Source organism: Sphaeramia orbicularis, chromosome 3 (genome assembly GCF_902148855.1).
Source record: "Sphaeramia orbicularis chromosome 3, fSphaOr1.1, whole genome shotgun sequence".
Taxonomy (NCBI): Eukaryota; Metazoa; Chordata; class Actinopteri; order Kurtiformes; family Apogonidae; genus Sphaeramia; species Sphaeramia orbicularis.
Genome location: NC_043959.1, coordinates 26,535,294 through 26,562,470, shown reverse-complemented (window position 1 = coordinate 26,562,470; position 27,177 = coordinate 26,535,294). Strand labels below are relative to the sequence as shown.

Genomic DNA, 27,177 nt, shown 5'->3' with positions numbered 1-27,177 from the left:
GTTTCTCCTATTTTTAGTTTTTACACCTATATTACATATGTTGTTTCTAAAAAGATTACCAATGGACAGGTCTACAAATCACCGACAGCAACAAGTCTTCAGTTTATGTAAATGTAATGATGCCCACGTGTACCGCCTCTATCCAATTACTATAAATAAAAATGTTCATGTCCTGTTGTTTTTTTAAGGTAAAAAAGATTGAAAGATAGAATTTTTTTGTGAAGTGTCAGGAGGCCAAACCTGAATTAATGATGGTGCGAGAGGTTAACTGTCTTTTCACAAAGTGGAAGGAAATCTATTTTTATAACGCTGAACAAGTGCGAACATTCTTGCAAATGTAACGCTGCATGTAAACACCTACATCCCGCCTACCATTTCAGTTCTTATAAGGCCTACTTTCAGGTTATTCAAAGGTCAATGGACACATGTAATATTAAAAATCCCCAATTTGTGATTAGAATTCACAAACATTTAAAGCTTTAGTTAAGAAAATGAATTTTTATTGTGACTAGTGTGAATAATTTTCCCAAATAGTTTCTATTGCATATATTATTTTTTTTATTTTCAGGAGGAATATAACCAGAAAAGCATTTGTAGCCTTGTTGGCACTAAAGTCAACAATATATTATGAATATGATAAACATGGACATATATAAACCAATGTTAGGCAAAACAATACCAAATTATGGCCGTGACTCACTTCCTCTATTTATACTTTGCTAACTAAAATTATATGTAACATAGAGGTTGCAGAGATGAGGTTCTAAGAACACTACTGTATTTCTTCAGTAGACACCACATCTTCATTTTATTCCACAGCAGTCATCATTTTCTTTCAGACCTACTGTGAATAATATCTGACAGTTTACCAAGCGTTCTCAGTGGTGATACTGAATGGTACTGAACCTTTAGTCTGAAATTTCAATTTGCAGCTCGATGTCAAATAAACTACAAAGAGAAAGGGAAAGAATACAGAAAAACAGAGCTCTAATTGGGATGAAGCACAAGAGTTTTCTCAGCTGTAAATTATTATTCCAAAATGTGACTTATTCAATGAGGCCTGAGTGAAAGGAAACAACACATGAGCCTCTGTCGAAGAGCCAGCTTCATTACAACAAGTTAATGTAAGGGTTAGTGAAGTAACACTAAGTTTAACCCTTAGTATTCAGTGACATGACAGAGGTTTAAGTTTTTACTGTGTACTTTACCATCAACCAAACCACCCACCTGTTCCAGAGCAGGATCTGTTCATAATTACAGGTCAACAAATATAATACAGTCTACTGACCAGTCCATTCTCTTGGACTACAGTATCCTCATTCCCAGAAGACCCCATGACGTTTGATGCACACAGACAGAAAAGTCATGGGCTTTAAATATTTGGTTGTCCCAGACAAACAACGATATATATGTATATATTTGTCTTACTTTTGCTTAAAACTGTGTAAAAGTGGAGGGTTGAGCTTAAAGAATAAAGTTAAAATTGTCTCATTATGTCATAAAAATGTATTTACCTAATACAACAACAATTAATGACATATACTATTGGAACGATCAGATCACTGATGTGGAGGGATCAAAGGCAAGGGCCCGGGGGATTTAAGACCACTAGAGGGAGTAGTGAGTGGGAGTAGTGGGATGATATTATCTTTGCTATGTCGCTGTTTGTTGCTCCACAGTTCAGACTAAACTGTGACAGTTCTGACCTTGTTTGTTTGATTCCAAACAGATCTTTACTTCAGCTACTGACAACACAAACTGCACAGAAAACAGAGGAGATCTGTGGTTTTACTGTGGCTGTTTTCAGTCTAAAAACAGAGCTAAGCTAACAGAGCTATAATGTAAACTATCAGCTGACGGAACACATGAAGATTATAAGACACAGCATTATTTTGATCGACTGTTAAAAGCATTTCGTGGCTGTCTGTGGTATTACTCTTAAAAATATTTCCACATTGGCTTCAGTTTAAAGCTGCAGACCCAGCATCTTGGTGGTAACATTTTTAGCATGAAGATTCTGATACATCAGCAAACAAGTTATTAGCCACTGTCACATAGAACATAAAAAGCATATTTATTTTAGGAACCTGGTGCAGTAGTATGAGAATGCAGGTTAATATTAGCTATAAGCAAAAAATTTACTTTTTTATGTTTTTATAATTACAGTGATGACCTAAAAGTAATCCCCTGTGCAGTAGGGAGAAAGGAAATAATGTCTGACTTAGAAAAGAAAAATTCTTCACCTTTCCATTTTTTAGGGATTTTTTTTACTGTCTATAAGGACAAAAACATGGATTCATTATTAAGCATTCTTTCTTTTCATAAATGCATTTTCCCAGAATTTGTCAGCAGTGCCCCAGTGAGTCGATGCACACACACATCTATTGTGTAAAAGCCTGGATAGCAGGGCGATTATAAGAGAGGGTTAATTGTTTTCTGCATGACACATAATGTGCCAGTCTGTTTCCTCTTTGCTGAATGGGTCAGGCAGACACGTCACAGCCCAGTGTGATAGGTCTAGTTCAGAGGGAATGGTGATAAAAGGGTGATTCACTGCTGAGCAGAGACAGACAGACATCATCAAATAGCTTCAGTGGGTTTGGAGGGGGGAAAACGAAGTAGATACGACAGAGAATGAAGCAGGGAGGAGAAAAGTAAGGAATGACAAATAACAGATAAGACAGCTGTCATTAACACACACAGAAAAAAATGACAAACAAGGCAAAAAACATAAGACTTAATCTGGGCCAGTGGTCAGAGTCACCAACTTCAGCTGAATCTGTAACCTCACAACTCCAGATCAGCTCACACTCCCTGAGGAGCCTCTACCCTGCCTGGCCTTTACACCAGAACTGCACAATTAATTGAATCATTATCACAATGTCAGCCTGTCCAACAACATAATCACAAAACGCCGCAATTTAATTTAATAAAAAATGTGACTGTGTGAACACGACAGGCTATTCTCTGTTTGTGTGCGGTCCACTTATTATCCACAGCTATAATAAAGAAATGAGCAATTAGTCAGTGAAGCGTGTGCAGTGGTCACATGACTATCTGGTGTGGAGACCAGAAGTGGATGCCAATGTTGAACTGGTGGCCAAGAAAAACAAAAAAAAAAAATAAACATGACCTCTGTCTGGTGATATTTTGGATGCAGTGACACTGACTTTGAAGACCATCCAAGCAGACTTATGGCCTCAAATAGCAATACTGTCCACAAAACTTACAGTATTACTTTAATCAAACTGTGCAGCCCTAATTTACACTTATGAACTCCAATCACAGGATGAACAAAAGTGGCCATATACACTGCCCAGCCAAGTATTTGTATTTATTTTTTTAATTTAACTTTTATTTAACTAGATACAATCCCATTGAGTTGGAGATCTCTTTACAAGGGCGACCTGGCCAAGAGGTCAAGCAGCACGCACCGTAGAATAATGAAAAACAGGTTAAAAGATCGGTGATAATAATAAAAAAAAAAAAAAAACAGGCAATATTTAGTAATAACTAGTGCTGTCAAACAATTAAAATTGTAATCAGATTAATCACAGGCTTGCTGTGGATTAATATCGATTAACCCCGATTCAGTATCATTTATCTATACTTATCTTATCTATATTAATCGCATTTCAGTTTGTATGAGCAAACAGACTCAAGAAAGAAGGGAATACATATGCACTGAACGTGTTTATCAAACACCGTCAACAGTTTCAGCCAAACAACTGTAAACAACTGTTCTGTCTTAGTTTTTTTTGTCCTCATATTTCCATCCAGAGGGCCAATGTGCTGTTTAGTGTCTTCCATCTTTATGCATTGGTTCTGTTGCCTGTCACTACAGGATCAACTGCCCATTTGTGCCATAGTAACTCTACTTGGACATTGTCTCCTGGGGCAGTTTTTAAGCACTTTTATATATATTTATTTATAGATGTACATGGACTTTTTTTTTTACAGAACTATGTGTTATTTCTAGTATCTTTTATCTGACTCCCTGAACGACCGCACAAAAGTTCCTATGTGTATATGTAAGCACAAATGGCAAATAAAATTTTTTGAATCTTGAATCTTTGCCCAAAATGCGTTGCCAGAGACATTCAGAGTCATTCTGCACTGCAGATGGGTTAATTGTGTTCATTTTAATCAAATGAATCATGACGATGGATTAATCCACGTTAAAGCGTTAATTTTGACAGCCCTAGTAATAACACAAAATAGTAACAAGAGTTTGACAAAATTTTAAAGTGCAATCAAGTTTTGGTCCCCAGCAATTTTTTTAAGTGCAAGAAGATCTGGTCGAGGTCAACAAATAATTTTAAAACAGCAATGTACAAAGGGTTTATCAAACACCTCTGTCTAGTCTGTAAAATAGTATGAAAAGCTTATAGTGAGATGAGTTCCAAAGCACAAAAAAGTCACCACCTGGATTTGACTAAACAAATAGATTAGAACCTTTCAGAGGATAATTATTGTAATAATTTAAATAATTACTGTAGTGATTAATTAAAGTTTGGATCTTGAACTCTAACTGATTTAGTGAGTACATTGTCATTTCTTAAACAATCATCACTTTGCAAAGATCTTTGGGACGTGACAGAGAAGACTTTACGCAGCAGACTGTCCATCATTAATATGAGATATGGGACAAAATTAATGCAACTATGGACAGGAAGAAATGTGAAATTTATTACTATGACACTGCATAAGGTGAACGCACCACACAATCAAAGCTAAAGGCAGGCTAAGTAAATAATATGCCTGTGAATTTGTCCAATCACAGATATTCACACTTAAAACACTTAAAAGTAACTGCCTTCTAGTGGTATCATATTAGAAATGTATTTTTATTACTAATCCCAGTGCCTCTAAAGTTCTAGTGTGTATGACTGATGGGGATTTAGGAGGCTCTAATTGCAGAAATGGACAAAAATACTGATAATTAAATTTTCATTACCATGTAATCACAGAATAATCAGAGAAGTTGCATTTTTATTACCTTAGAATGAGCTGTTTATATCTACGGAGGGAGCAGGTAGCCCCCACGGTCTCTATCCTGTTTCTACAGTAGTTCAGAGTGGACTTCCTCTTCTCTTTTTTGGTTTTATAGCAGGTATAATCCATTTAAGTGCCTCACTGGCACCTACTATGAGTGAGTATGTGCCAGAGTTATTATGCCCTAAACTAAAGAACCTAGAACAGAGTAAATGTCAAGTTAGTTCTATTCACTTCCACTTCCATCAGGTTTCAGCTTTTAGTCATCCTCTATCTGTATTTTATCTGCTCTGATTCAGATTATGTAAATATATATGACTGAAGATAAATGATATTGGATTGCTGGATGAGCCGACAAAGTATTACAAGGAAAATAATGTGCATTATTAACCCATAAAGACCAAAACATCCACTGGCGTCCAAAGTCTCCTACTGATCTAAACTGTTTAATACCTGTTGATCCACTAATCCTATCATTACAAGTAAATAACTGGTGTAAAATGCAGTTTGTTATCTTTTCATGGTCATCAGATATGACCCATTTGGATGTTCAGAGGCTCCGTAGTGAACGTGGAAATACAGGGGTTGGACAAAATAATGGAAACACCTTAAAAAATCAACAAAATATAATTTAATATGGTGTAGGTCTGCCTTTTGCGGCAATTACAGCCTCAATTCTCCGAGGTATTGATTCATACAACTTGTGAATTGTTTGCAAAGGAATTTTAAGCCATTCTTCAGTTAGAATACCCTCCAACTCTTTTAGAGACGATGGCGGTGGAAATCGACGTCTTACTTGAATCTCTAAAACTGACCATAAATGCTCAATAATGTTGAGGTCTGGGGACTGTGCCGGCCATACGAGATGCTCAACTTCATTAGAATGTTCCTCATGCCATTCTTTAACAATTCTAGCTGTATGGTTTGGGGCATTATCATCTTGAGGTGAAGGTGTTTCCATTATTTTGTCCAACCCCTGTACCATCATCTTCTACAACATTGATTCACCAGTAAGACCCATGGAGTTGGATCAATGACAGTGGATGGAGACGCTTGTTTTCTGTTCAGTTAATGATAGATTTTGTTGAAAAAGTCACTTTTTTCTTAAGTTTCCTCTGTTTCTGATATAATAACCCTCAACTTCTATATGAACTTTTATGAATATCTACATTATCAGGGAATTAAATATAGGAAAAAAACATGATTTTCAGTGAAACAATGCAAAACACAAAGGACAATATTACAATAAATTGTGATAAATCACTTCAAAAGGGGTAAATTTAGAGGGAAAAATCTTATAGGAACTGATACAAAAGTAACACTGGGTATTTATGGGTTAATATGCATATCTTGAAGATAGATGTTGTTTTTAAGCAATTTATAACTGTTGTGACTGGTTTATTTGGCTGATAAGTCTTTTGTACTTGTGCTCAAATCAACTGTGAAAGCAAATCTTTTTCTATTTGTCAGTAATGTTGCTTCTTCCACATAAGAAACAGTTGGCGTATTTCCTCCATACTGTGGCAGAAAAGTCCCACCCATTAATTTACACTACAGACAGTGTCAGTGTTCAGGAAAACAAACATTTTCATTAATCCACTAAAGTTTTTCCAGTAAGTGTATGAATCAACACACAGATATATAAAGTGACTCCTTAGGAAAAAATTCAGTTTCGGTTTGACCTTAACTTCTAGTATATCAGCAAAAGCCTCGAGCCTCATAGACTCCAGATAGCAGTCACAGTATGTACCGAAGTATCTCTACTGGATCCTGTTTAGACAGTTTCACTATCGGTGACCCTGTGGTTGGAAATCCCCTTCCAAACTGGACATCACATCACAAAACCAGAAATCTGTAAAGTGAAGCAACTATGATGAAAAAAAAAAACATCCTATTTAAAAGACAGTGAAAAGTATAGTGAAATGATAAAGCAACTGCATAATGAGCAGCTTTTTATTAAAATAACTTAAACTACAATTGATCCACAGGGATGACAGGAAACACTAAATGATGGAAGATAGTTTCCAGCTAAATCCGGCATATTACACAAAGTAATGTTTTTTTTTGTACCAAGTGTTCATTAATATGCATTGCCCTCAACAAATAAATAACAAAACAAAATTTAAAAAATAAATAAATAAATAAAATAAAATAAAATAAAATAAAATAAAATAAAGAAATGTGCTACAGGATCTAAGTCCCAGTAGCATCTTTTACATCTGGTTGAAATGCAGCTTTCAGACGTTCTTCAGCTGAATCTCACACCAGAAACTGTCACGTCATAGTTCTGTTTTTCCTGAGTATACTTAATCATCTGTGTTTCTGGAAATATGACGTCAACAGCAAATCTGAACCTAATGGAAAATCTTACTACATTGTTGTACTTAGTATTAGCCCACATAATGTGTCAACATAGTGGAAGATGCCTGAAGGTAAAACTGCCTGGATTCATGGTTGTTTGTTTCATGGACTTAAACCCTAACCGTAACATTATAGACAATATTATTCCAGCATTATCTGTCTGTACCTGTTTAAACTGAATTTCTGTCTTACATCTTTCCCCAGCTGTACATTATCTGCTTCTTAATGATTTATTTTTTTTTATCCTGTGATTCAATGATCTAAGATCTAAGAGTATAAATAAAGGTAAACAAATGAAATCCAGCTGTTGCATAAAAGGGCCTCTGGAAAGAAGACGCAATCAATGCTTTTATTAAAGGGTGGGGTACTGCATACTTTACAGTGTTTGCAACCAGTTCCCTGCATAGGTATGCCTCTACTTGACTTCCTTTTTCTAGTAAGTTGGCTTCCTCAGACTGCTGCGTTTTCAATTTTAAGATATGTACAAAAAGTTTCATACATTTTACATAACAGTACAGAACTGTTTCATGTTTGAGGATGATGTGTTGATGCTTAGAAGGAAATACACACTAATATGTTTAAGTAACACTGAAGTCTGGCTTGGATACAGTTTGTAAATACATTTCTTCCATGCATCAAAAAGGGTCAAGGTTATTAAAACTCTGTGCAAACATTGTCATCTACTGTAATGAATTCAGCAAGGTAATACCCAAACACTCACCGCTGACCAAAAGCATCTACTGATCTAAAATGTTTAATACCGGTTGATCCACTAATCCTATCAATACATGTAAATAATTGGTGTAAAATACAGTTTGTCATCTTTTCATGGTCATCAGATATGACCCATTTGGACGTTCAGGGGCTCCATAGTGAACATAGAAACATTGTCATCTTCTACAGCATTGATTCACCAGTAAAACCCATGGAGAGTGGTTGGAGACTTTTGATTTTATGTTTAGTTAATTGTATTTTTGCTGAAAAAGTCACTTTTTCCGCTGTTTTTTTTGGTTTTGTTTTGTCTTGTTTTTTTTTTTTTTGTTTTTTTTTTCGGATTTGATATAATAACCTATAAATTTACTCTGAGCTAGTAGCCAGTGCTACTTTTGTGTTAATTCCCAAATGAATTTTTCTCTATTTTTAACCTTTCTTAACTGATTTATCACAATTGAATCTAATATTATGCTCTGTATTTTGCATTTTCAAATATAAATCAGGTATTTTCCTATATTTAATTTACTGATCAAGTAGATGTTCATTAAAGCTCAGATTAAAGTTGAGGGTTATTATAACAGAAACAGAGAAAACTGAAGAAAATATGACTTTTTGGGTAAAATCTATCATTAACTGAACATAAAACAAGTGTGTTCATCCACTGTCAGTGATCCAACTCCATGGGTTTTACAGATGAATCAATGTTGTAGAAGATGACAGTGTTTCCACGTTCACTATGGAGCCAAATGGGTCATATCTGATGACCATGAAAAGATAACAAACTGTATCTTAAACCTATTACTTACATGTATTGTTAGGAGTAGTACTTCAACAGTTATTAAGCAGTTTAGATCAGTAGATGGTGTCGGTTGTTTGTGGATGTTTGGGTCTTTATCGGTTAATGATCATCTACATCATCAGTCAATCCAATATAGGAAAACACATAATTTACACTAAGAAAACTTAAAATAAAGAGGATAATATTACAATAAATGGTGATAAATCACTTAAGGTGCTTTCGATCTTTACGAACACTGCCTTCAGATTGATCTCTCACACCTCCACCCTACTCTGTATTTTGTGTTTGTTTAGGTGTTGTTGTTTTTTTTTTTTTTTGTCTTAATTCATTCTGTCTACCAGTTATTTTCACGTTTGATACATCTATATAATGCCTAGCATTTTAAAGTAGGCACATGTATCTACAAGCTATGTCTTTATTATTTTTCTTCCACTTATTTTTAATTTATTTATTCATTTTTATTCCCTTCTATTTCTGTTGGCTCAGTTAATATTTTTGTATATGACAGATTTGTTACTACTTGTACTTCATTAATTTTCTACTGCTCAGACACTTTATTTCTGCTGTTTCCCTCTTCTCAGAGAGCCTTGGGATTGGTTTGGGCAAGGGGGGAAAATGACATAAAAAGCAATGTATAATGAATGCACTGTAATTGCATTCCTTTGTATGTACACAGCAAATTCTGGTCTTTGGAATAAACTCCATGGGAGTTAAAATCAACTCCATTAAGTGTACATGTGAGACCATGGAATACACTCTAGAGCAGGGTTAAAGTATCACCATCAAAGACACAAGCTGGAGGTAAACTTACAGAATGAACTCCAGAAATTTAACTCTTTCACTCTTTTTTTTTTTTTACCTAACTCCAGATGATTTTACTCCAAAAATTTGCTGTGTACTGTTACATTGGTCAAAAAAGCTAAATTAAAAAAAGAAAAAACAAAAGGTTAACCTCCTAAGACCCACTGTCCACATTTGTGGACAAGAGTTTCACAACTTTAAACAAAAAAAAAAACAAAGAAAAGAAAACGGTCCACCATAAATGACATTCCATAAAAATTTTAAAAACTGCATCTGAAAAACTGTTGCATCACAATGTTTTCAATATAGGCACTTATTTAATAAAAAAACAAAAAAAAAAGCCTGTACTTTGCTGACATGTCCTGGGTCTTAGGAGGTTAAATACAGAGAAATATTCACTTGGGAACTGACACAAAAGTACCACTGGGTCTTTATGGGTTAAATCTCCAATGTGTGAGACTTCAAAATGCACTTAAATGTCAGTCAGATGTTTGTTTAATAGTGAAATACTAGTGCCGAATTTACAAGTGTACTGATCTGAGTTCAAACAACTATAGGTTATTATTGTATAACATAGTAAACAACAGCATCACCAGAGAAAAGAATAAATGACGTGTTTTTTAAATAGGAGTTCGCAGAGCCAAGTTAGTCCCATAAGACCCTGACCATAAAAGATGCATCACTCCGACAGGTGGGCAGGTGCTTTGTGCCAAATGTTGTTGACCACAGACGGACAGCTTCTAGTCAAAGTTGTCAAGTTGTCAAGCTGCTTCAGTGATGTGCTAAACTCAGTTAGAGTCGACACTGCCTCTTTAACTCAACGGCCGCTAACTTTGCTATAATAAGCTGGTCGCGCTCGTGCACAGGATACTTTAATATCGCAGAGTTTCAGTCTGGGCGCAAACGCACATTTTTACGCACACCTCATTTGTGGGAAAAACTGATGGAAAGCGTGAAGTAAAGGCGAGGAGACGTAAACACAGAGACTCAAGTGTCTATACTCACATCTTCCATGATAAAGGACCCAAATCCGTTATGTGAGCGGCCGTAAGCCTAAACACCCAAACCCCAGTCGACGTCGCGCTTTATCCTCTGCACAAAGTGTGGACTTGTCCCCTGGTGTTCTGCAGATGACACATTTCCAACGGTGAAGAAGAAAAGAAGGAACTGGGCAGCGTTTAGCACAGCACGGCTCGTCTGGTTTTGCTTTTTCCTCTTTTGCCTCAGAGAAAAAAGTTCGAAGAAAAAAGTTTGGTTTCCGGTTGAAGTCCTTTACTCTTGAATAGAAGCGTATGAGGAGGAGGAGGAGAGGGGGGAGGAGGAGGAGGAGGAGGCGTCAGTGTGTGCATCATCTGAGGCATCCTAATTCACAGAGGCCACTGCAGACATGTTTATGTGTGATGCAGAAGGCGGAGGCAATGCATTAGTGAGAGTGAAGATCAGATAGGACAGATGGTTTATAGTAGGGCTGTCAAACATGCGGCCCGGGGGCCAAATGCGGCCCGCCAAAGGGTCCAGTTCGGCCCCAGGGATGCTTTTGCCAAGTGCAAGAATTCCACAGTCTTGACTTGAATTAAGCAAAAAGAAAGAAAAAAGAAAAATTTAGCTTGATTTAAGGATAAAATCTTGAATTAAGCAAAAAAAAAAAAAAAAAAAAAAAATCTTCAATTAAGTTAAAAAAAAATCTTCAATTAAGCCAAAAAAAAATCTTCAATTAAGTTACAAAAATGTTCGATTAAGCAAAAACAAAAAAATCTTCTATTAAGTAAAAAAAACAAAAAAAAAAAAACAACCTTCAATAAAGCAAAAAAAATCTTCAATTAAGCAAAAAAAAAAAATTTGAATTAAGCCAAAAAAAAATCTTCGATTAAGTAAAAAAAAAAATCTTGAATTAAGCCCCCCCCCCCCCCCAAAACAATCTTCAATTAAGTAAAAAAAAAATCTTCAATTAAGTAAAAAATCTTCAATTAAGCCAAAATAAAACTCAAATTTAGCAAAAAGATCTTGAATGAAACCAAAAAAAATCTTCAATTAAGTAAAAAAAAATCTTCAATTAAGCCAAAAAAATTATTCAATTAAGTAAAAAAAAAAAAAAAACTTCAATTAAGCAAAAAAAAATATTCAATTAAGTAAAAAAAATCTTGAATTAAGCCAAAAAAAAATCTAGAATTAGCAACTTAAGTTTTTTTTTCTTTGTTTTAGTGCAAAAAATAACATTAAATTATGAAAATATTTACATTTACAAACTATCCTGTGACACTAAAATGTGAATAACCTGAACAAATATGAACAACCTGAAATGTCTAAAGAAAATTAAGCAAAATTTTAAAAATTTTTCTTCCTGTTCCTCAGTGTTTAGTGTAGATCTGATGCATAATGCACATGGACAAATGATAAGCTGAGGAATAATATTGTTTAAATTGCACTGAATTTTCTTACATTTTTTAATTTAAATTTCTTTTTTTTTTTTTTTTTTTGGATAGTTTATAAAAGCAAGTAATTTTCATAATTTAATGGAGTTTTGTTTTTTTTTTTACACTAAAACAAAGACAGAAATTTGGAGTTGTCATTATTTATAGGTTATTATGTTATTATTTTTCTGGTCCGGCCCACTGCAGATCAAATTTAGCTGAATATGTCCCCTGAACTAAAATGAGTTTGACACTCCTGGTTTACAGTCAAGCATCCTCTGAGATTCATAGAAAGAGGAAACACGGTAGTTAAAGTCCCAAAACAACAACAAAGTAGAGTTTGGAAGTGAATTACAGACGTAAAAGAGTTCTATTTGTTTGTACTTGTATTCAACACTTCCTGGTACAGATAGGTGTGGTTGTTACTGTGTAGTCTAACTGCAAAAAAACTACATATATGAGTAATTAACACTTTAATGATAGTGGTCACTACAGTGGACAGCTGTTCAAAGCTGTTCTTTTTTTTTTTTTTTCTTCATTTATTTGTTTATTTCGAGCATTTATAGAATACAAATTCACAATTCCCAAAAAAAAAAAAAAAAAAAAAAAATCATTCATTTATACATAAAATAAAAAGGAATGGGAAGAAGAAAAACTTATTTAATCCCACCCCAAAAACAACTTACTAAAAAAAAGTATATGGTGGGTTGAGAGAAACAATCACAATACATAAAGGACATGACAAACTGTGAAGCTGAAACTGAAGCACTGTGGTACTGTTTATCTTTCAAATGTTCATTGTGGTCAGTTTAAAATTAACATTTATTTGCAACATAGTATAGCAAGTGATCAAAAACAAATGATTTATAGCAAAAAAAAAAAAAAGGCTCCGTCTTGCCAGAAATTTGTGACATTAAAATGGGGTCATGAGCCAAAAAAAGATGGGAACCACAGAATTAAAATGTTTACTAGACTCATGACCTGCTTTTTTTAATTTTTTTTTTTTTATATATATACTTTATTTTCATTTGTTTTATCAAGAGACAATACAACACAGAAACTAGGGGTCACTGGTTGAACACAAAATATTCAAATGACACACAGTAGTAATTATGCATGCTTTTGTTTATAGTTCAGCCATTTTCTCCAGCGATTTATGAAAATGTTTTCCTTCAGCCATAGGTAAAAGTCCATTTTTCCATACAGTAGATTTTCTCTATTATAGCCACTGATCCTCACGTGGTGCAGCAGTTTTGAGCCATTTCCTTGTAATGGCCTTTTTGGAAACAATTATAAGAATTTTAAAGAGCTATTTGTCTTCTTTCTCTAATACATCTCCAGGTAGCAGTCCCAGCAAAAACAAAAACAAAAAAAACTTGGGGTCCTTAGGAATTGTTAAAGTCATAATAGCCTCAATCATTTCAAAAAAGCCTTTCACAGAAAGACTTCAATTTTGTACATGTCCAGAAAATGTGAGAGTGATTAGCACTTGTGCGCCTACACTGTCTCCAGCAATATTGTTGATGTAGACTTATGACATGCTTTTAGTAATCTGGTGACAAGATAAGATAAGATAAGATAAGATTTATTGGTCCCACAGTTTAGAAAGTAGAGATAAAAAATGAAACAATTAATGAAAAAACACATCGAAATTAAGAAACATTATATAGTAAATAAAAATTACAATTAAAAAAGTATTCCAGTATGTTAATACATATATGTTGGTGGGGAAAAAAGGTTAAATAGCTGCTTAATTCAAGCAAAAAAATCTGCCAATGGAACAAGTGAAAATTTTCTTGGTAAGATTTCTTGAAATAAGATTTTCAAGCTCTATTGTCTAAAAATAAGTTCTTATATCTCACTGGAAAGTTACTCTTTTGGTGATTATGTCTTATTTTAAGTGTGATGAGATATTTTGACTAGAAATGAGAAAAATACACTTGGTAAGATTTTGATTTTTGCAGTGTACTTAAAGATGTTGATATTCCAAAGCGTCACCAGCAGGGGGAGGTCGCACACAATTAGGGTTAGTAAAAACACCAACAAACAAGTGGTGCCAGGAACAACAAACCCCGCCCCTCGCACGTATTGTAGCTTATTTTGGCATCAATCCAACTGATGTCATCATGTCTATCATGTGCTGATGTCAGTATACTGTATATATGTGCCAAGTTTGAGGTAAACTGAGAAAAAATTGATGTTTTATAGACATTTGAAATTTCAGCCATTATAAGCAAATGGCAGAAAAAAAAAGATTTAAAAAAAAAATCATAAAAAATTTGAACCTTGACCTGCTTTTCCTAAAATGCCTCTTATTTTAACAGTTGCTTAAAATAACAGTGTTTTACAATCTTCACGTGCTGCATCAGCTGATAGTTTACATTATAGCTCTGTTAGATTAGCTCTGTTTTTAAACAGAAAACAGCTACAGTAAAACCACAAATCACCTCTGTTTTCTGTACAGTTGGTGTTGTCAAAAGCTGAACAAAAGATCTGTTTGGAATCATCCAAGCAAGGTCGAACATGGGAGACTGGCAGAGTGACTCACAACTCCCTCTAGTGGTCACATAAATCTAACTTGAATAAAATTACTCAAGTACTATCAGCAAAATGTTGTTAAAGTCTGTGCAATTTCCCTGTCAGTGTTTTCTATCATGTCTGATAATTCTGAATAATTTTACTGTTGTATTCCTGTATATGTTGTATTTTATTTATATACACATTTACTATATTGACTATGTTTTACATATTGCCACTGGATTTTCTTTCTGGATTCTATTTTTGTGTTGAATTTCTTCCAGTGTAAAATGGGACATTTATTTTGTATTTCATGCTGTATTTATATTGTGAAGTTCTTCTTTTAAGTGGTGCCTTTAAAGCACTTTGTAACTGCACAATATAAATAAAAATAGCTATAAATGTATGCTGGGGTGCTGTAAAGGGGGGTAAATATGACAAATTCATGGGGCCCAGCATTCCCAGTGGGTCAGTGGAGGTTAGACGTTGTGAAAATTTCATGTAAGCTCCGGAGTAAAAGAGAGGCATAGAAGTCGGGAGTCGGACGTCCAAAGTTAAGTGTCACTTCGGTTTCATGCCAGTTACAGCACTTGTAGAACACACCTGTATATGGATAAGTGAGTGATGATGATGATGATGAAGGCAGGACAGAGGCAGGACCACAGCAGCAGGTCGAGAGATGATCCAGGGAAAACCTGTGAGGCAATAAACCACAGAGACTCTGGTGAAGAAGACAGTTTTAAATTATCCCAAAGGCATCAATTAGTGATATGTGAGGCACACAAATCCAAACTAGGGTGGCCCCTCCCCCCAGGCTCCCCAAGCACTCTAAGTGCAAGGAAATGGATGTGCAAATTGGCAATGGGAAAAATAAAAACTGTAAAAAGACTTGGTGGGGAAAAATATTTAGTGGAGAAAAACCAACCAGGAAAAAAATTTAAAGGGGAAAAAAACCCAGGAAAAAAATGTTGTGGAAAAAAACAAACAAACAAACAAAAAAACAGGGGAAAAAAATTACTGGAAATAATAATAATAATAATAATAATAATAATAATAATAATAATAATAATAAAAATAAATAAATAAATAAATAAATAAATAAATAAATAAATAAATACAGGACAAAATTTAGTGAGAAAAAAAAAATTAGTGGGGGGAAAAAACCCAGGAAAAAAAATTTAGTGGGGAGAAAACCAGGAAAAAATTCAGTGGGCCAAAAAAAGAAAAAAGAAAAAAGAAAAAAAACATGAAAAAAAAATTGTGGGAAAAAAAAAATGGAAAAAAATTCACATCACACTAGTCCTCATTTCCTGTGACTGGATCCCCATAAAATATAAAACTGATTTCAAGATACACGACACATGATGGAGATAAATGGCACTGTATGACATGACAATAGACCATGAAATAAGTTATTAGACAGAAAGAAAGAAAGAAAGAAAGAAAGAAAGAAAGAAAGAAAGAAAGACCTCAGTTATAAGGACTACTGAAATTAAAATAAAATAAAACACGAAAATAAAATGTCACTATCATGATGGACGTGTATGTTGAATACACAAGCCGGAACTTTTTTAGGCTAGTTCTGAAACAACCCGGACCGTATTTTGAAACGGACCTATGCCGTAAACATCCGCTAATGGCAAATACATGCTAAAAATAACAAAAAATGACACTAACCAAGATTGTATTAGTTGTTTAGTGGTGTCGGTGAGAGGCTAGACGTAGGATATTAAAAAATGACTGAAGCCGCTTTAGAGGAAGTGTCAGTGTTATCCGCTATTTACTGTGGAGAAGGAGAATTTAAACTCATCCAACAGTCTGGTAAGTGAATGTAACAAAGATAGAAAGACTACACAGGGGTAGTATACGCACCCATTTACTCTGAAATAAACCTTTATTCCACTCAGATGACCAGGCATATGAGGTAACTGTCTGAAATGAATGCCATTTTTTTGGGACTCACTTTGAATATCGGGTTTTAATTTAATTATAAAATGTTCTCTCTTAAATAATGCAGCACTAATTTGAACTTCAAAAAGTAGCAAGACATTTTTTAGGAGGTTATTTTTTGTTTTACCAGGATTTTTCAGGGTCCTAAAATATTAACATGAAACATTTCGTTAAGAAGGACATAGGCATATAAAATATGAGATGAAATTAATTTAACATAAATGTCGTTAACCTCTAGTAAAAATGTCAGAGGATAACTTCTTTCCTTTTTCGTTAGAGAAATGTAATGTTGTCCTTTGTCATTAAGAGTTAATAAAATGAGGGGGTAAGCAGCGCCCCCTACTGGCCATAAGAGCTTACAGCACCTAGTATTCCCAGGCGTTCTCCCATTCAAGAACTGACCCTGTTCTGTTTCCGAGATCAGACAAGATCGGGTGTGTTCAGGGTGGTATGGCCGTAAGTGAAGGTCAGCAGTCTGTTCACTCTATTTATAGATTTCTTTTACAGATTCACAGGCTGCTTGCAGATATTTACAGTGATACTCAGAGTATAAGCAGAGATCATTTAAACTTTTACTTGGGGAACTCTATTATTATCCCATATAATTATGTTATTATGACATTAAAAATCCAGAAGCACAATGCATCATTAACTACTTATGGAGCATATTGGTGCTATTGAGCTGTACTATTGTAAGTACTCTTCAAAAACCCTTTCTTCGACACTTCAACAACAAACAACCTCTGTATGTCTGTTGTGTGGACTGGAATTCTGGAAGACGACAATTGTATTGTCTTTTGAAATGAGTCAAAGACAGTTTGATCCATGGGAGACTTGAGGGTGCAATATAGTTTTTAGATTCCCCAGTAAACATTATTTAAAATGTCCTTGCTACCTTTTGTGGGTTTTACTAATTCCCGATGTTGCATGGTTCATTTCATGAACACAACCATCTTATAAAAAACAGACATTGTTTTGAATGAAAATGCATTTTGACTTACAGGGTGGGGAAGCAAAATTTACAATTAACATTGAGTTGTTTTTTCTCAGCAGGCACTACGTCAATTGTTTTGAAACCAAACATATATTGATGTCATAATCATACCTAACACTATTATCCATACCTTTTCAGAAACTTTTGCCCATATGAGTAATCAGGAAAGCAAACGTCAAAGAGTGTGTGATTTGCTGAATGCACTCGTCACACCAAAGGAGATTTCAAAAATAGTTGGAGTGTCCATAAAGACTGTTTATAATGTAAAGAAGAGAATGACTATGAGCAAAACTATTACGAGAAAGTCTGAAAGTGGAGGAAGCAACAAAAAACGTACCAAAGCTTTTATTAAAGCTCTCAAATCCAAAATCCTAAAGGATCCAACCAAATCCATGAGAAAAATGGCAATTGAACTTGAGGTAGACAACAAGACCATTAGAAATGCAGTAAAATATGATTTGAAGTTAAAATCTTACACAAGAACACCAAAACACTTGTTGACAACAGCAACAAATCCAACTTTAGCAATTTTTGGGAATCATTTTTATGGCTGCCTTCTAGCCCAGATCTAAACCCTCTGGATTATGCTATTTGGGGCATTTTAGAACATGCTACCAATAGAACATCACACAGCAATGTCGACTTTCTTAAAGATACTATTAAAGAAGAATGGGAGAAGTTGTCACCCGAATATTTGAGGAACACTTGCGCAAGTTTCAGGAAGCGTGTGAAGGCAGTTATTGAGAAAGAAGGAGGACACATAGAAAAAAAACATTTTCTATTATGTCAATTTTCTTGTGGCAAATAAATTCTCATGACTTTCAATAAACTAATTGGTCATACACTGTCTTTCAATCCCTGCATCAAAATGTTGTAAATTTTGCTTCCCCACCCTGTATGTATTGAAATCTGGCGGTGTCCTCGTTGCTTTGGTTTGTGATCATTTATTTCATGTTCATTATTTCTTTCTACTGCTCTAACATCACTGTTTGTCTTCTTCCAGCTCACGATGGGATTATGGTCCAAATCAGCAGTTCTGTTAGAGGTCACAGCGTGAATCTGTTGTTCCACATGCCCCCAGGTTACCCCGCCTGTCCCCCAGACATCTCGGTCTCTTCCTCTGGTCTCTCTAGGACTCAGTGTCACAGCATCAGACAGAAGCTGCTGGATCAGGCTGCAGCTTTACCGCCAGATGAACCTATGGTCCATCAGCTTGTTGAGTGCTTACAGGTACACAAGTGGTACCTCCAGTGTAAGAAGCCTTGATTCAGTGTATCATGCTTATTGAAGTGCTATTGACATGACCTTGAAAAGTGTGTACGAACCCTGCATATAGTAGATATTTTGGAATTGGTTGTGTAATACCCCAAAATTTGACATAAATAATGCAGTGAACATGTGCTGTGTGAACGACAGAGTGTGGAAGTGACAGAAGCCCACAGAGGACATGAGCAGGAGGTGAGACCCAGTGAACAGGAGCAGGGGGAGGAGGAGTGGACCGCCGTGCTGGCGCTGGACCACATGCGGTCTCGGAACCGGTACATCACACTACTGGAGCACTGGAGCAAACAGCTGCAGTTAACTGGGACGTTATTACTGGGACGAAATATACTGATAATTCTGCAGGGATCCAGAGCCAGCATCAAGGTGAATGAATGAGTAGATTTTATAAAATGACCCTATGGACACATACTTTACTTAGATTTTTAATTGCATACATGTAAGACCTATACATATTTGATTTGAAAATAATTATAGGCATGAAATGTTAATATGGTTAAATACATGAAAACCAAACATAAATACAGTTTATATAAATTCTTCTGCTTGCAACTAAACTGAACCGATCTTTGAATCTGTGGTGAGGACTGGTTTCTGTTTCACATTTTATACCAAATTTTTATACCAGATCTGAGCTCCACTTTTTGTTTCAGCCAGTTGGAGTCTTCTTCCTGTTTAGAATAACCCCTTTGCTGTAAATGCTGTGATTTGAGACAATGTGAACCAAAAGACAGAGTATAATATGAAATTGTAAATATTTTCTATCATCACACAGGTTTAAAAGAGACTACAAATTCCTTGTGCATTCTGGACTACTTTTGCATGCATATTACCCAGGAAAAGTACACGAAAGCTGATGGTACATATTTTTAATATAGTATTCAACAGCAAACCATTTATCTAATATCAGTAATAAAAATGATTAAAACTGCATGATATAACACTAGTTTGCACTTTATAAAAGCAGCAAGAAATTGTTCAGGAGGTTATCTTCAGGGTCCAAAAGTAATTGAGCAGCTTCAAAACATGTTTATTTACTCAATTCATTCATTTAATGTGAATGTTCTTAGGCTTTTTGTTAAAATGCCAGGATAATATCTAGTCATTTTCATTAGAAAAATCGAATGTTGTCTTTTGTCATTAATCCTTTATAGGTCACTCATAGACATACTCTGAAATTCAAAATGTCAACCTTAGCGTGTTATCGGAGGACATAACAAGGCTTTATTACTGATGTGAAATTTTTCAAAGTTTTTTTTATCTAGAAAATCAAGGTCAATGAACTTACCATATTTGCTTATTATTATCATCATATTATATTAGCTTATTTATTCCTCACTTGTAAGTGGCAAAAAAGAGAAACACAAGTAAACTGAAGTAACATGCATTTTAGATCATCACTTTTACCACATTACAACAACATAAGAACTGATCCAGACCCCTGTCCACATTCACATTCTCCCTTTGAACATCATTCCTTACATTAGTACCATTACTTCATGGTACCTAACAAAGCAGGTACACTCATTGTTCATGCAGAGGTGGACCTTACAGACCCTGTAGACCACATTGGACCTGAGATTGTTGACTCACTGTCCTCACTGTAACTGTTGTTGTCACTATTTTGTAATATATGCGGAAATGACCAAAAATAGTCACTTGCCTTGCACTTGATAAAGGGTTAAGAATGAGTAATATGAGTGGGGAAATAGCTCTCCCTGCTGCCCAGAGGGAATAGTGTAAAAGCTGATCCATACCTGGTATTCCCAGGCAGTCTGCTATCCAAGTACTGACCCTGCTTAAGTTCTGAAATCAGACGAGATCAGGGTGGTATGGCCGTAAGCAATTAAATATGAAACATGCACCCTATTTATAGATCAGTGTCAGGAGTGAGTCTTCTTTGAGGTTCATTATGTTATTATATCTCTGATTGTCTGTTTTCAGGAGTTCTGCTGCCTTTTAAAGACAGTCAAAGTGGACGTGGATTCCTCAGGCAAGAAATGCAAAGAGAGAATGATGAAGGTTCTCACTGAAGCTCCTTCGTTGTCATCCCATGAACATCGGTATGGACACAACACTCTAATGTGTCAGAAGAAAATAATGTTTGTTCATATCAGTGTCAGAAGCTCACATTTGGTTTCTCTTCTGGTTTCTGTGTCAGTCTGCAGGGTTTTGTAGTGAAGGACTACCAGTCTGCATCAGAGCTGACTGCAGCCTTCCAGGAAGTCCATATGATGGACGTCTACCAGCAGATCCTGTTGTCATTGTGAGACTGAACAGAAACTGACATGGAGACAGAAAATGGACCAATGGACTCATCATCTCATTGCTGATGCCTCTTAGAAGTGTTTGGTTTTAAGTAAAATCATGGACCGATATGGATGAACACACCAAATCTAGTTGTTATATTGACACTGGGCCTTTCACAACTATCAAGTATTTGTCTTTATGCAAAAATTTAGGTTAATCACATTTGTTAGCATGATTGTGATAATTGTCTATACTGACTTGTATAAAACAGCTCAATTAAAATTTAAACATATGTTGTGGTCCATCATGATCGACATATTATCCACCATCAGAGAATTTACTGATGCTCTTTTAAAATATGAATATATCTGCTGAAACTGTCACTAGCTGACAAAATGACATGAAACAGAATAAATGTAATCAAAATCTGCACGACAGTTGTGGTGTTCAAAGACTAAAATCCAGAAAGAAGTAATATTCGTAATTCTGACCTAGTGTAAAATAACAAAAAGGAGTGTTCTTCTTTGCCAGGTAAACTGTGTGAATGAAAACATATGACTAGAATTCTGACTCAACCGGCATGACAAGAACAGGGGAAGATATGGTTCAGGTTCTAATCTCTCAAAATGCCCAATCTCATCATCAACCTCCTTCAGACACTGAATATACGCAAAAACTGCTATTTCCAGCTTGGTTCCACGATTTTGGTGAATTCCTTCCAGGCTGGTATGTTCATCTTGACTCTTTTAGAGATTATTTAGATCACTTTGTTTGTCCTTTGCCACTTTAATACTGAATGATTAAGATTTCACATAGGGGAAAACCTGCTCTTCAGCGTGATTAAATCTATTAAGAGGGTGAATATGACAGTGGCACTCGCTTACGACCATACCACCCTGAAAACGCCTGATCTTGTCTGATCTTGGATGCAAACTAGAGTTGGGTCTGGTCAATACTTAGATGGGAGACTGCCTGGGAATACCAGGTGCTGTAAGCTTTTACCCTCTTCTTTGTGCCCAGCACAGGGTGCTGCTGCTTCACCCATCGACGAGAGGAACTCAGAGAGTGCCATGGAGACAGGGACCAAAAGTCTGGATGCGTGGAAAGGAAAGACACGAGAAGGAGAGGGTGGTGCTGTTGTCACTTCAGCCGTTTGCCCCCTTTCCAGCCAAAAGCAGTCAAGACAAACCCCCACCCGACACCTGCAAAGGTTTTTACTGTTTCTGTTAAGCCCTTTCAAAATGCCAATACTTTTCCTTTGTCCACACTGAATGAATCCAAAAAAGGAGAGGTTTAGAAAGTGTCAACAAAAAAATGTGCCCATACAGAAATTGTCTTTACAAAGATCAATAAAGGTAAAAAGTTATAATACTCTCCTCTTCACAAAGACTCCCAGGTTTTAGCCTCCGTCGCCATCATAGCTTTCGTTTTTCAGGAATGAATTCATTTGTATGTTTCTCTTGTTGATCAACTGTTGGTTGGTGAAGCAGCAGCAGCAGCCTCTGCTGGTCACACAGAAAAGTGTCAAAGCTTACTGCACCTGGTATTCTCAGGCTGTCTTCAATCCAAGTACTGACCAGGCCCGACCCTGGTTCGCTTCCGAGATCAGACGAGATCGGGCATGTTCAGGGTGGTATGGCCGTAAGTGAGTGTGTCTGTCCTTCTCTCCCTTTTTATAGATTCAGTGCCGCCGCATGTGAGCGGAAGAGGTTCCAAAGGAATCTCAAAGACTTTAAGGTCTGACACCCGATACGCTGACTGCACCAAACACAGAGGTTTGCAACATTACAGAGATAGAAGTCATTACAGGAGGATAACAAAACCATGGTGTCACAACACATCTGAGGGTTACCTCCTGAAACTTTGCTTTCACTGTGGCCGTAAGCGTCCAACTGCCATATTCCCCCTCCTTCAGACACTGAATATACACACAAACTGCTATTTCCAGCTTGGTTCCACGCTTTTGGTGAATTCCTTCCAGGCTCGTATATTCATCTTGACTCTATTACAGATTATTTAGATCACTTTATTTGTCCTTTCCCACTTTAATACTGAGTGATTTAGATTTCACATCTGGGAAAACATAGGGGAAAACCTGCTCTTCGGTGTGATTAAATCTATAGAGGGTGAATATGACAGCTACACTCGCTTACGGCCACTGTTATGCCCAGCTCGTATGAGTGCATAACAAAAGAAGGGAAGGTCTGCACAGTGACAATTAAAGATAATGTAATTTTAATAAAGATACTCAAATCAAACTTACTCAGATGAAAAAATCAGCAATCAGTGGTGAGGTGTAGGGTGTGTGGATGCAGGTGAGAACAAAGAAACCAAAAGAACCAAACAAACATAACCAAAAATCAAACGGCCATGCTGGAAGCCCAGGTGTCATCAGCCATGCAGGAGGGAGAGAGAGCTATCTTGGTTTCCAGCACACTTATATAGGATCTGGCCAGGTTCGTCAACGAGCAGGGCGGAGCCAACCAGAGCTAAAATGGAGGAGTACAAAGAGAAACACAGGCAAAATGGCCGACAGCCATCACACACCCCCCATAAACACAAGACCCCACGAACAGTTTCTTAGTGTAGCATCAACAAGGTGCCCTAGAGAGTGCATCAGCCATTACATTATCACAACCTTTAATGTGACAAACATTCAGTGTGTAAGGCTGTAAAAATAACAGCCATCTCATAAGCCTACTATTGGCATTGTGCATGCTACTCAAAAACGTAAGTGGGTTATGATCAGTATATACAGTCACCGGCTGTGAGGACCCAACATACACCTCAGAAAACTTTAAAGCCCAAATTAAAGCCAGGGTCTCCTTCTCAATAACTGAATAGTGCAACTGGTGACGATTAAACTTACGAGAGAAGAAGCACACAGGATGGTCAAGTCCCCCCTCCCCTTCCTGGGTGGAAGACTGGAGCTGCAAGCACTGGAGCGGAGCATATCAAAGTTTTCACACATTCAAAAGCATCTTGACAGGAGGATGACCAGACAAAAGGCGTATTCTTCTTCAGCAGGTTAGTCAGCGGAGCAACCACAGTGGAGAAGTTGGGACAAAAGCTGCAGTAATACCCCACTAACCCGAGGAACCTCATCAGCTCTTTCTTGGATGCTGGCACTGGATAGTGAAGCATAGCCTCCACCTTAGCCTGCACCGGACGGACCTCCCCCTGACCAACCACTTTGCACAGATAGGTAACTGTCGCTTTAGCAAACTCGCACTTTGCCAAATTAACAGTTAAGTTTGCCTGTGTCAACCTGTCGAACACTGCCCCCAACCGCTGAACATGAGCTTCCCATGTGTCACTGAACACTATCACATTATCCAAATAAGCTGAACACCCCTCCAACCCAGCTAAGATTTTATTCATAAGTCGTTGAAACGTGGCTGGAGCATTTCGGAGGCCAAATGGCATTACAGAATAGGAAAACAGACCCCATGGTGTAATAAAGGAAGAAATCTCCTTGGCCCTGGCTGTCAGTGGCACTTGCCAATAACCTTTTAGAAGGTCCAGCTTGGTCACAAATTTTGCCCCACCCACCTGATCAATGCAATCCTCAATCCGAGGAAGAGGGTAACAATCAGGCTTGGTGACTGCATTAACTTTTTTGAAATCAGTGCAGAACCTGTCTGACCCATCTGCTTTATTTGCTAATAGACATGGAGAAGCCCATCCTGAACATGATGGCTCAGCCAACCCATGCTGCAATAGATACTTCACCTCCCCCTCCATATGCTCTCGCTTCCCCACTGGCATCCTGTAAGCACACTGCCTTACTGGCAGGGCATCCCCCACCTCTATGTCATGGTCAATCAGATTGGTGCGAGTTGGTGTATCTGAAAAAAATAGACAAGTGAGATGAGATCAACTGTACTAGATCCTCTTGCTGAGTCCCTGCCAGATGATTAAACTGACTGGGTAGACTGTCTAAATACTCTGAGTTTTTAAGCTTCCCAGTCAAAATAGGATCAGAGGGTACATCAAAATCATCTGAACACCCAGCCCCAACTGCGGCCACTGACTTAGTCTCAACCCCATCCACAGTCAGCAGATCACTCTCCTTTCTGTTTGAGGGAGAAAAATAAGGCTTCAACAAATTTACATGACACCACTGCACTTTCTTCCTTCTGTCAGGTGTAACAATCAAGTAGTCCCGGTCAGACATCCTGCTCTTCACAACATAAGGACCACTGAATCTTGCCTGAAATGGTGAGCCAATCATCGGCAACAAAGCCAGAACCTGGTCCCCTGGCTCAAACAGCCGGAACTCAGCTTTCTGGTCAAAAACCTCTTTCATTTTCCCCTGAGCCCCACCCAGGTTCTTATGAGCAGCAGCACAGGCCATGTAAAGTCGACGGCGAAAATCATTTACATAGTCCAAAACATTCTCAGGAGGTTCCCTAGGTTTCAAGTCAGCCCCCAGCACTGCTAGTGGACCCCGAACAGCATGCCCAAACACTAACTCATTGGGACTGAACCCAGTACTGGACTGTGATACCTCCTTTTGCTAACAACAACCATGGCAGGCCTTCCTCCCACTCAAGGGAGAGCTCAGTGCAATAGGAACGCAACATAGATTTCAACGTCTGATGAAAGCGTTCCAAAACCCCCTGGGACTCAGGATGGTAGGCACTGGAGACACAATGCTCAACCTTCAACTGCTTCAACACCTGAGCAAAAGTGCAGGACATGAAGTTACTGCCCTGGTCAGTTTGTACAGTCTTCGGAACACCAAAAGTTGTAATAAAGGAAGTCAATGCCTTCAGCGCAGGTTTGGTTTTAATAGAGCGCAAGGGAAATGCTGCAGGATAACGTGTACTCTTACACATGACCGTCAACAGATACTGGTTACCAGCCTTACCCCATGGAAGCGGTCCTACACAGTCCAGCAGCAGATATTCAAATGGCTTCTAAACAACAGGAATGGGATAGAGTGGAGCTGGCTTGATTTTCTGATTGGGCTTGCCTGTCAACTGACATGTGTTACAGGTTTTACAGTATGCAGCAACATCCTTCTTCAGACGAGGCCAAAAGAAGTGGCGAAGCACCTTATCATAAGTTTTCTTCACCCCAAGATGGCCTCCCACACCATCATGAGAAGTGCTTAACACCAGATCCCTGAACCTCAAAGGAACCACAACCTGAATCACACTATCAACTTGCACTCCCGCTACAACTCTGAGCCACTTCCTCAACAGTAGACCATCACTGAGAACATAACCCCCTGAGGCATTTCTGAGTCTACTCTCTGAACCAACCAGTTCAAACAAAGGCTTCAGAGTGGTATCCACTGCCTGTTCTTTAACCCACTCCTCTCTAGAGACTTCAGGTAAAAGGACAGAAAAATTACACAAATCCTTTACCTCTGTAAGACCTGCCTGAGAACACTGGTTCTGCTTTGACATAGCCTTACTCTGGGCCCTAGTTACCACATAGGAAGAGAAGACTGTAGAGTGCTCTTTAGCACCCTCTGCAGGATCTCTAGACCCTTGCAAGACTGACCCCTCATATCTCAATCTCCCTCATATGGACCATTTTTCCAAATCCGAGCCCCTGCTAAATCATTCCCTAGGATGATGTGCACACCCTTAATGGGCAACTAAGGACGGACGGCCATGTCAACTTCCCCACACACCAATTCAGAGTCTAAATGAAAACGATGCACAGGAACCCACAGTGGAACCATCCCCACACCAAGGACAGGAGCTTTAGCCCCAGTAGCTGTACTGGCTGAAAATGGCAGAATATAATATGATAAGAAGATAAGACTCTGTGTGGCACCTGAGTCCCTCAGAACCTTAACAGGAACTTTTCCCTGTCCCATCAAAGACACAAAACCGTCAGAGACGAAAGGAGCATACAAGTCATCTATAAGCTTAGATGGTAGAGACTCTGGTGGAGGAACAGTTGTGGGCCTAGTAATGTGAAATGTAGATGAAATCAAGCCAGCTGGCTTCACATATACACTAGGAACCACAGATTTCTGACCAGCCCCACTCAGAGGACACTCCCCTTTCCAATGTCCCTTGTTTCTACAAACATGGCAGGTTTTGACTGGATCAAACTTGCCATCCATACCAGGAACTTGTCTG

At 37.3% G+C, this 27,177-nt stretch overlaps 2 protein-coding genes and 2 pseudogenes across 3 annotated transcripts in view; 2 read left to right on the top strand and 2 right to left on the bottom strand.

The window, feature by feature from the left end:
- plekho2 (pleckstrin homology domain containing, family O member 2) overlaps positions 1-10,943 on the bottom strand; it is a 33,700-nt gene extending 22,757 nt beyond the window's left edge. Inside the window, exon 1 of one of the 2 annotated variants that reach the window (XM_030131024.1) lies at positions 10,676-10,943. In XM_030131024.1, the coding sequence (XP_029986884.1) occupies positions 10,676-10,684 (9 nt within the window). In that variant the 5' untranslated portion in view covers positions 10,685-10,943. The remainder of the gene's footprint in view (positions 1-10,675) is intronic. The other variant, XM_030131023.1, reaches the window with a different exon arrangement.
- Positions 10,944-16,218: 5,275 nt separating this feature from the next.
- Positions 16,219-21,365, top strand: rwdd3 (RWD domain containing 3). Its single transcript, XM_030160280.1, has 5 exons — positions 16,219-16,419; positions 18,546-18,772; positions 18,959-19,189; positions 20,768-20,886; positions 20,985-21,365. The coding sequence occupies exons 1-5, from the start codon at positions 16,335-16,337 to the stop codon at positions 21,091-21,093; spliced, it is 771 nt and encodes a 256-aa protein (XP_030016140.1). The 5' UTR covers positions 16,219-16,334; the 3' UTR covers positions 21,094-21,365.
- A 586-nt stretch (positions 21,366-21,951) lies between these two features.
- On the top strand, positions 21,952-22,070 carry LOC115417308 (uncharacterized; annotated as a pseudogene).
- A 531-nt stretch (positions 22,071-22,601) lies between these two features.
- LOC115417277 (uncharacterized) lies at positions 22,602-22,720 on the bottom strand (annotated as a pseudogene).
- Positions 22,721-27,177: the final 4,457 nt, after the last annotated feature.

What these genes read in the sequence shown, in the direction of transcription:
- rwdd3 (XM_030160280.1), top strand. Translation starts at nt 16,335, where the DNA reads ATGACTGAAGCCGCTTTAGAGGAAGTGTCAGTGTTATCCGCTATTTAC. An exon ending in TAAACTCATCCAACAGTCTG is followed by an intron (nt 16,420 to 18,545) that starts GTAAGTGAATGT and finishes GTCTTCTTCCAG; the next exon opens with CTCACGATGGGATTATGGTC. An exon ending in TTGTCATCCCATGAACATCG is followed by an intron (nt 20,887 to 20,984) that starts GTATGGACACAA and finishes TTTCTGTGTCAG; the next exon opens with TCTGCAGGGTTTTGTAGTGA.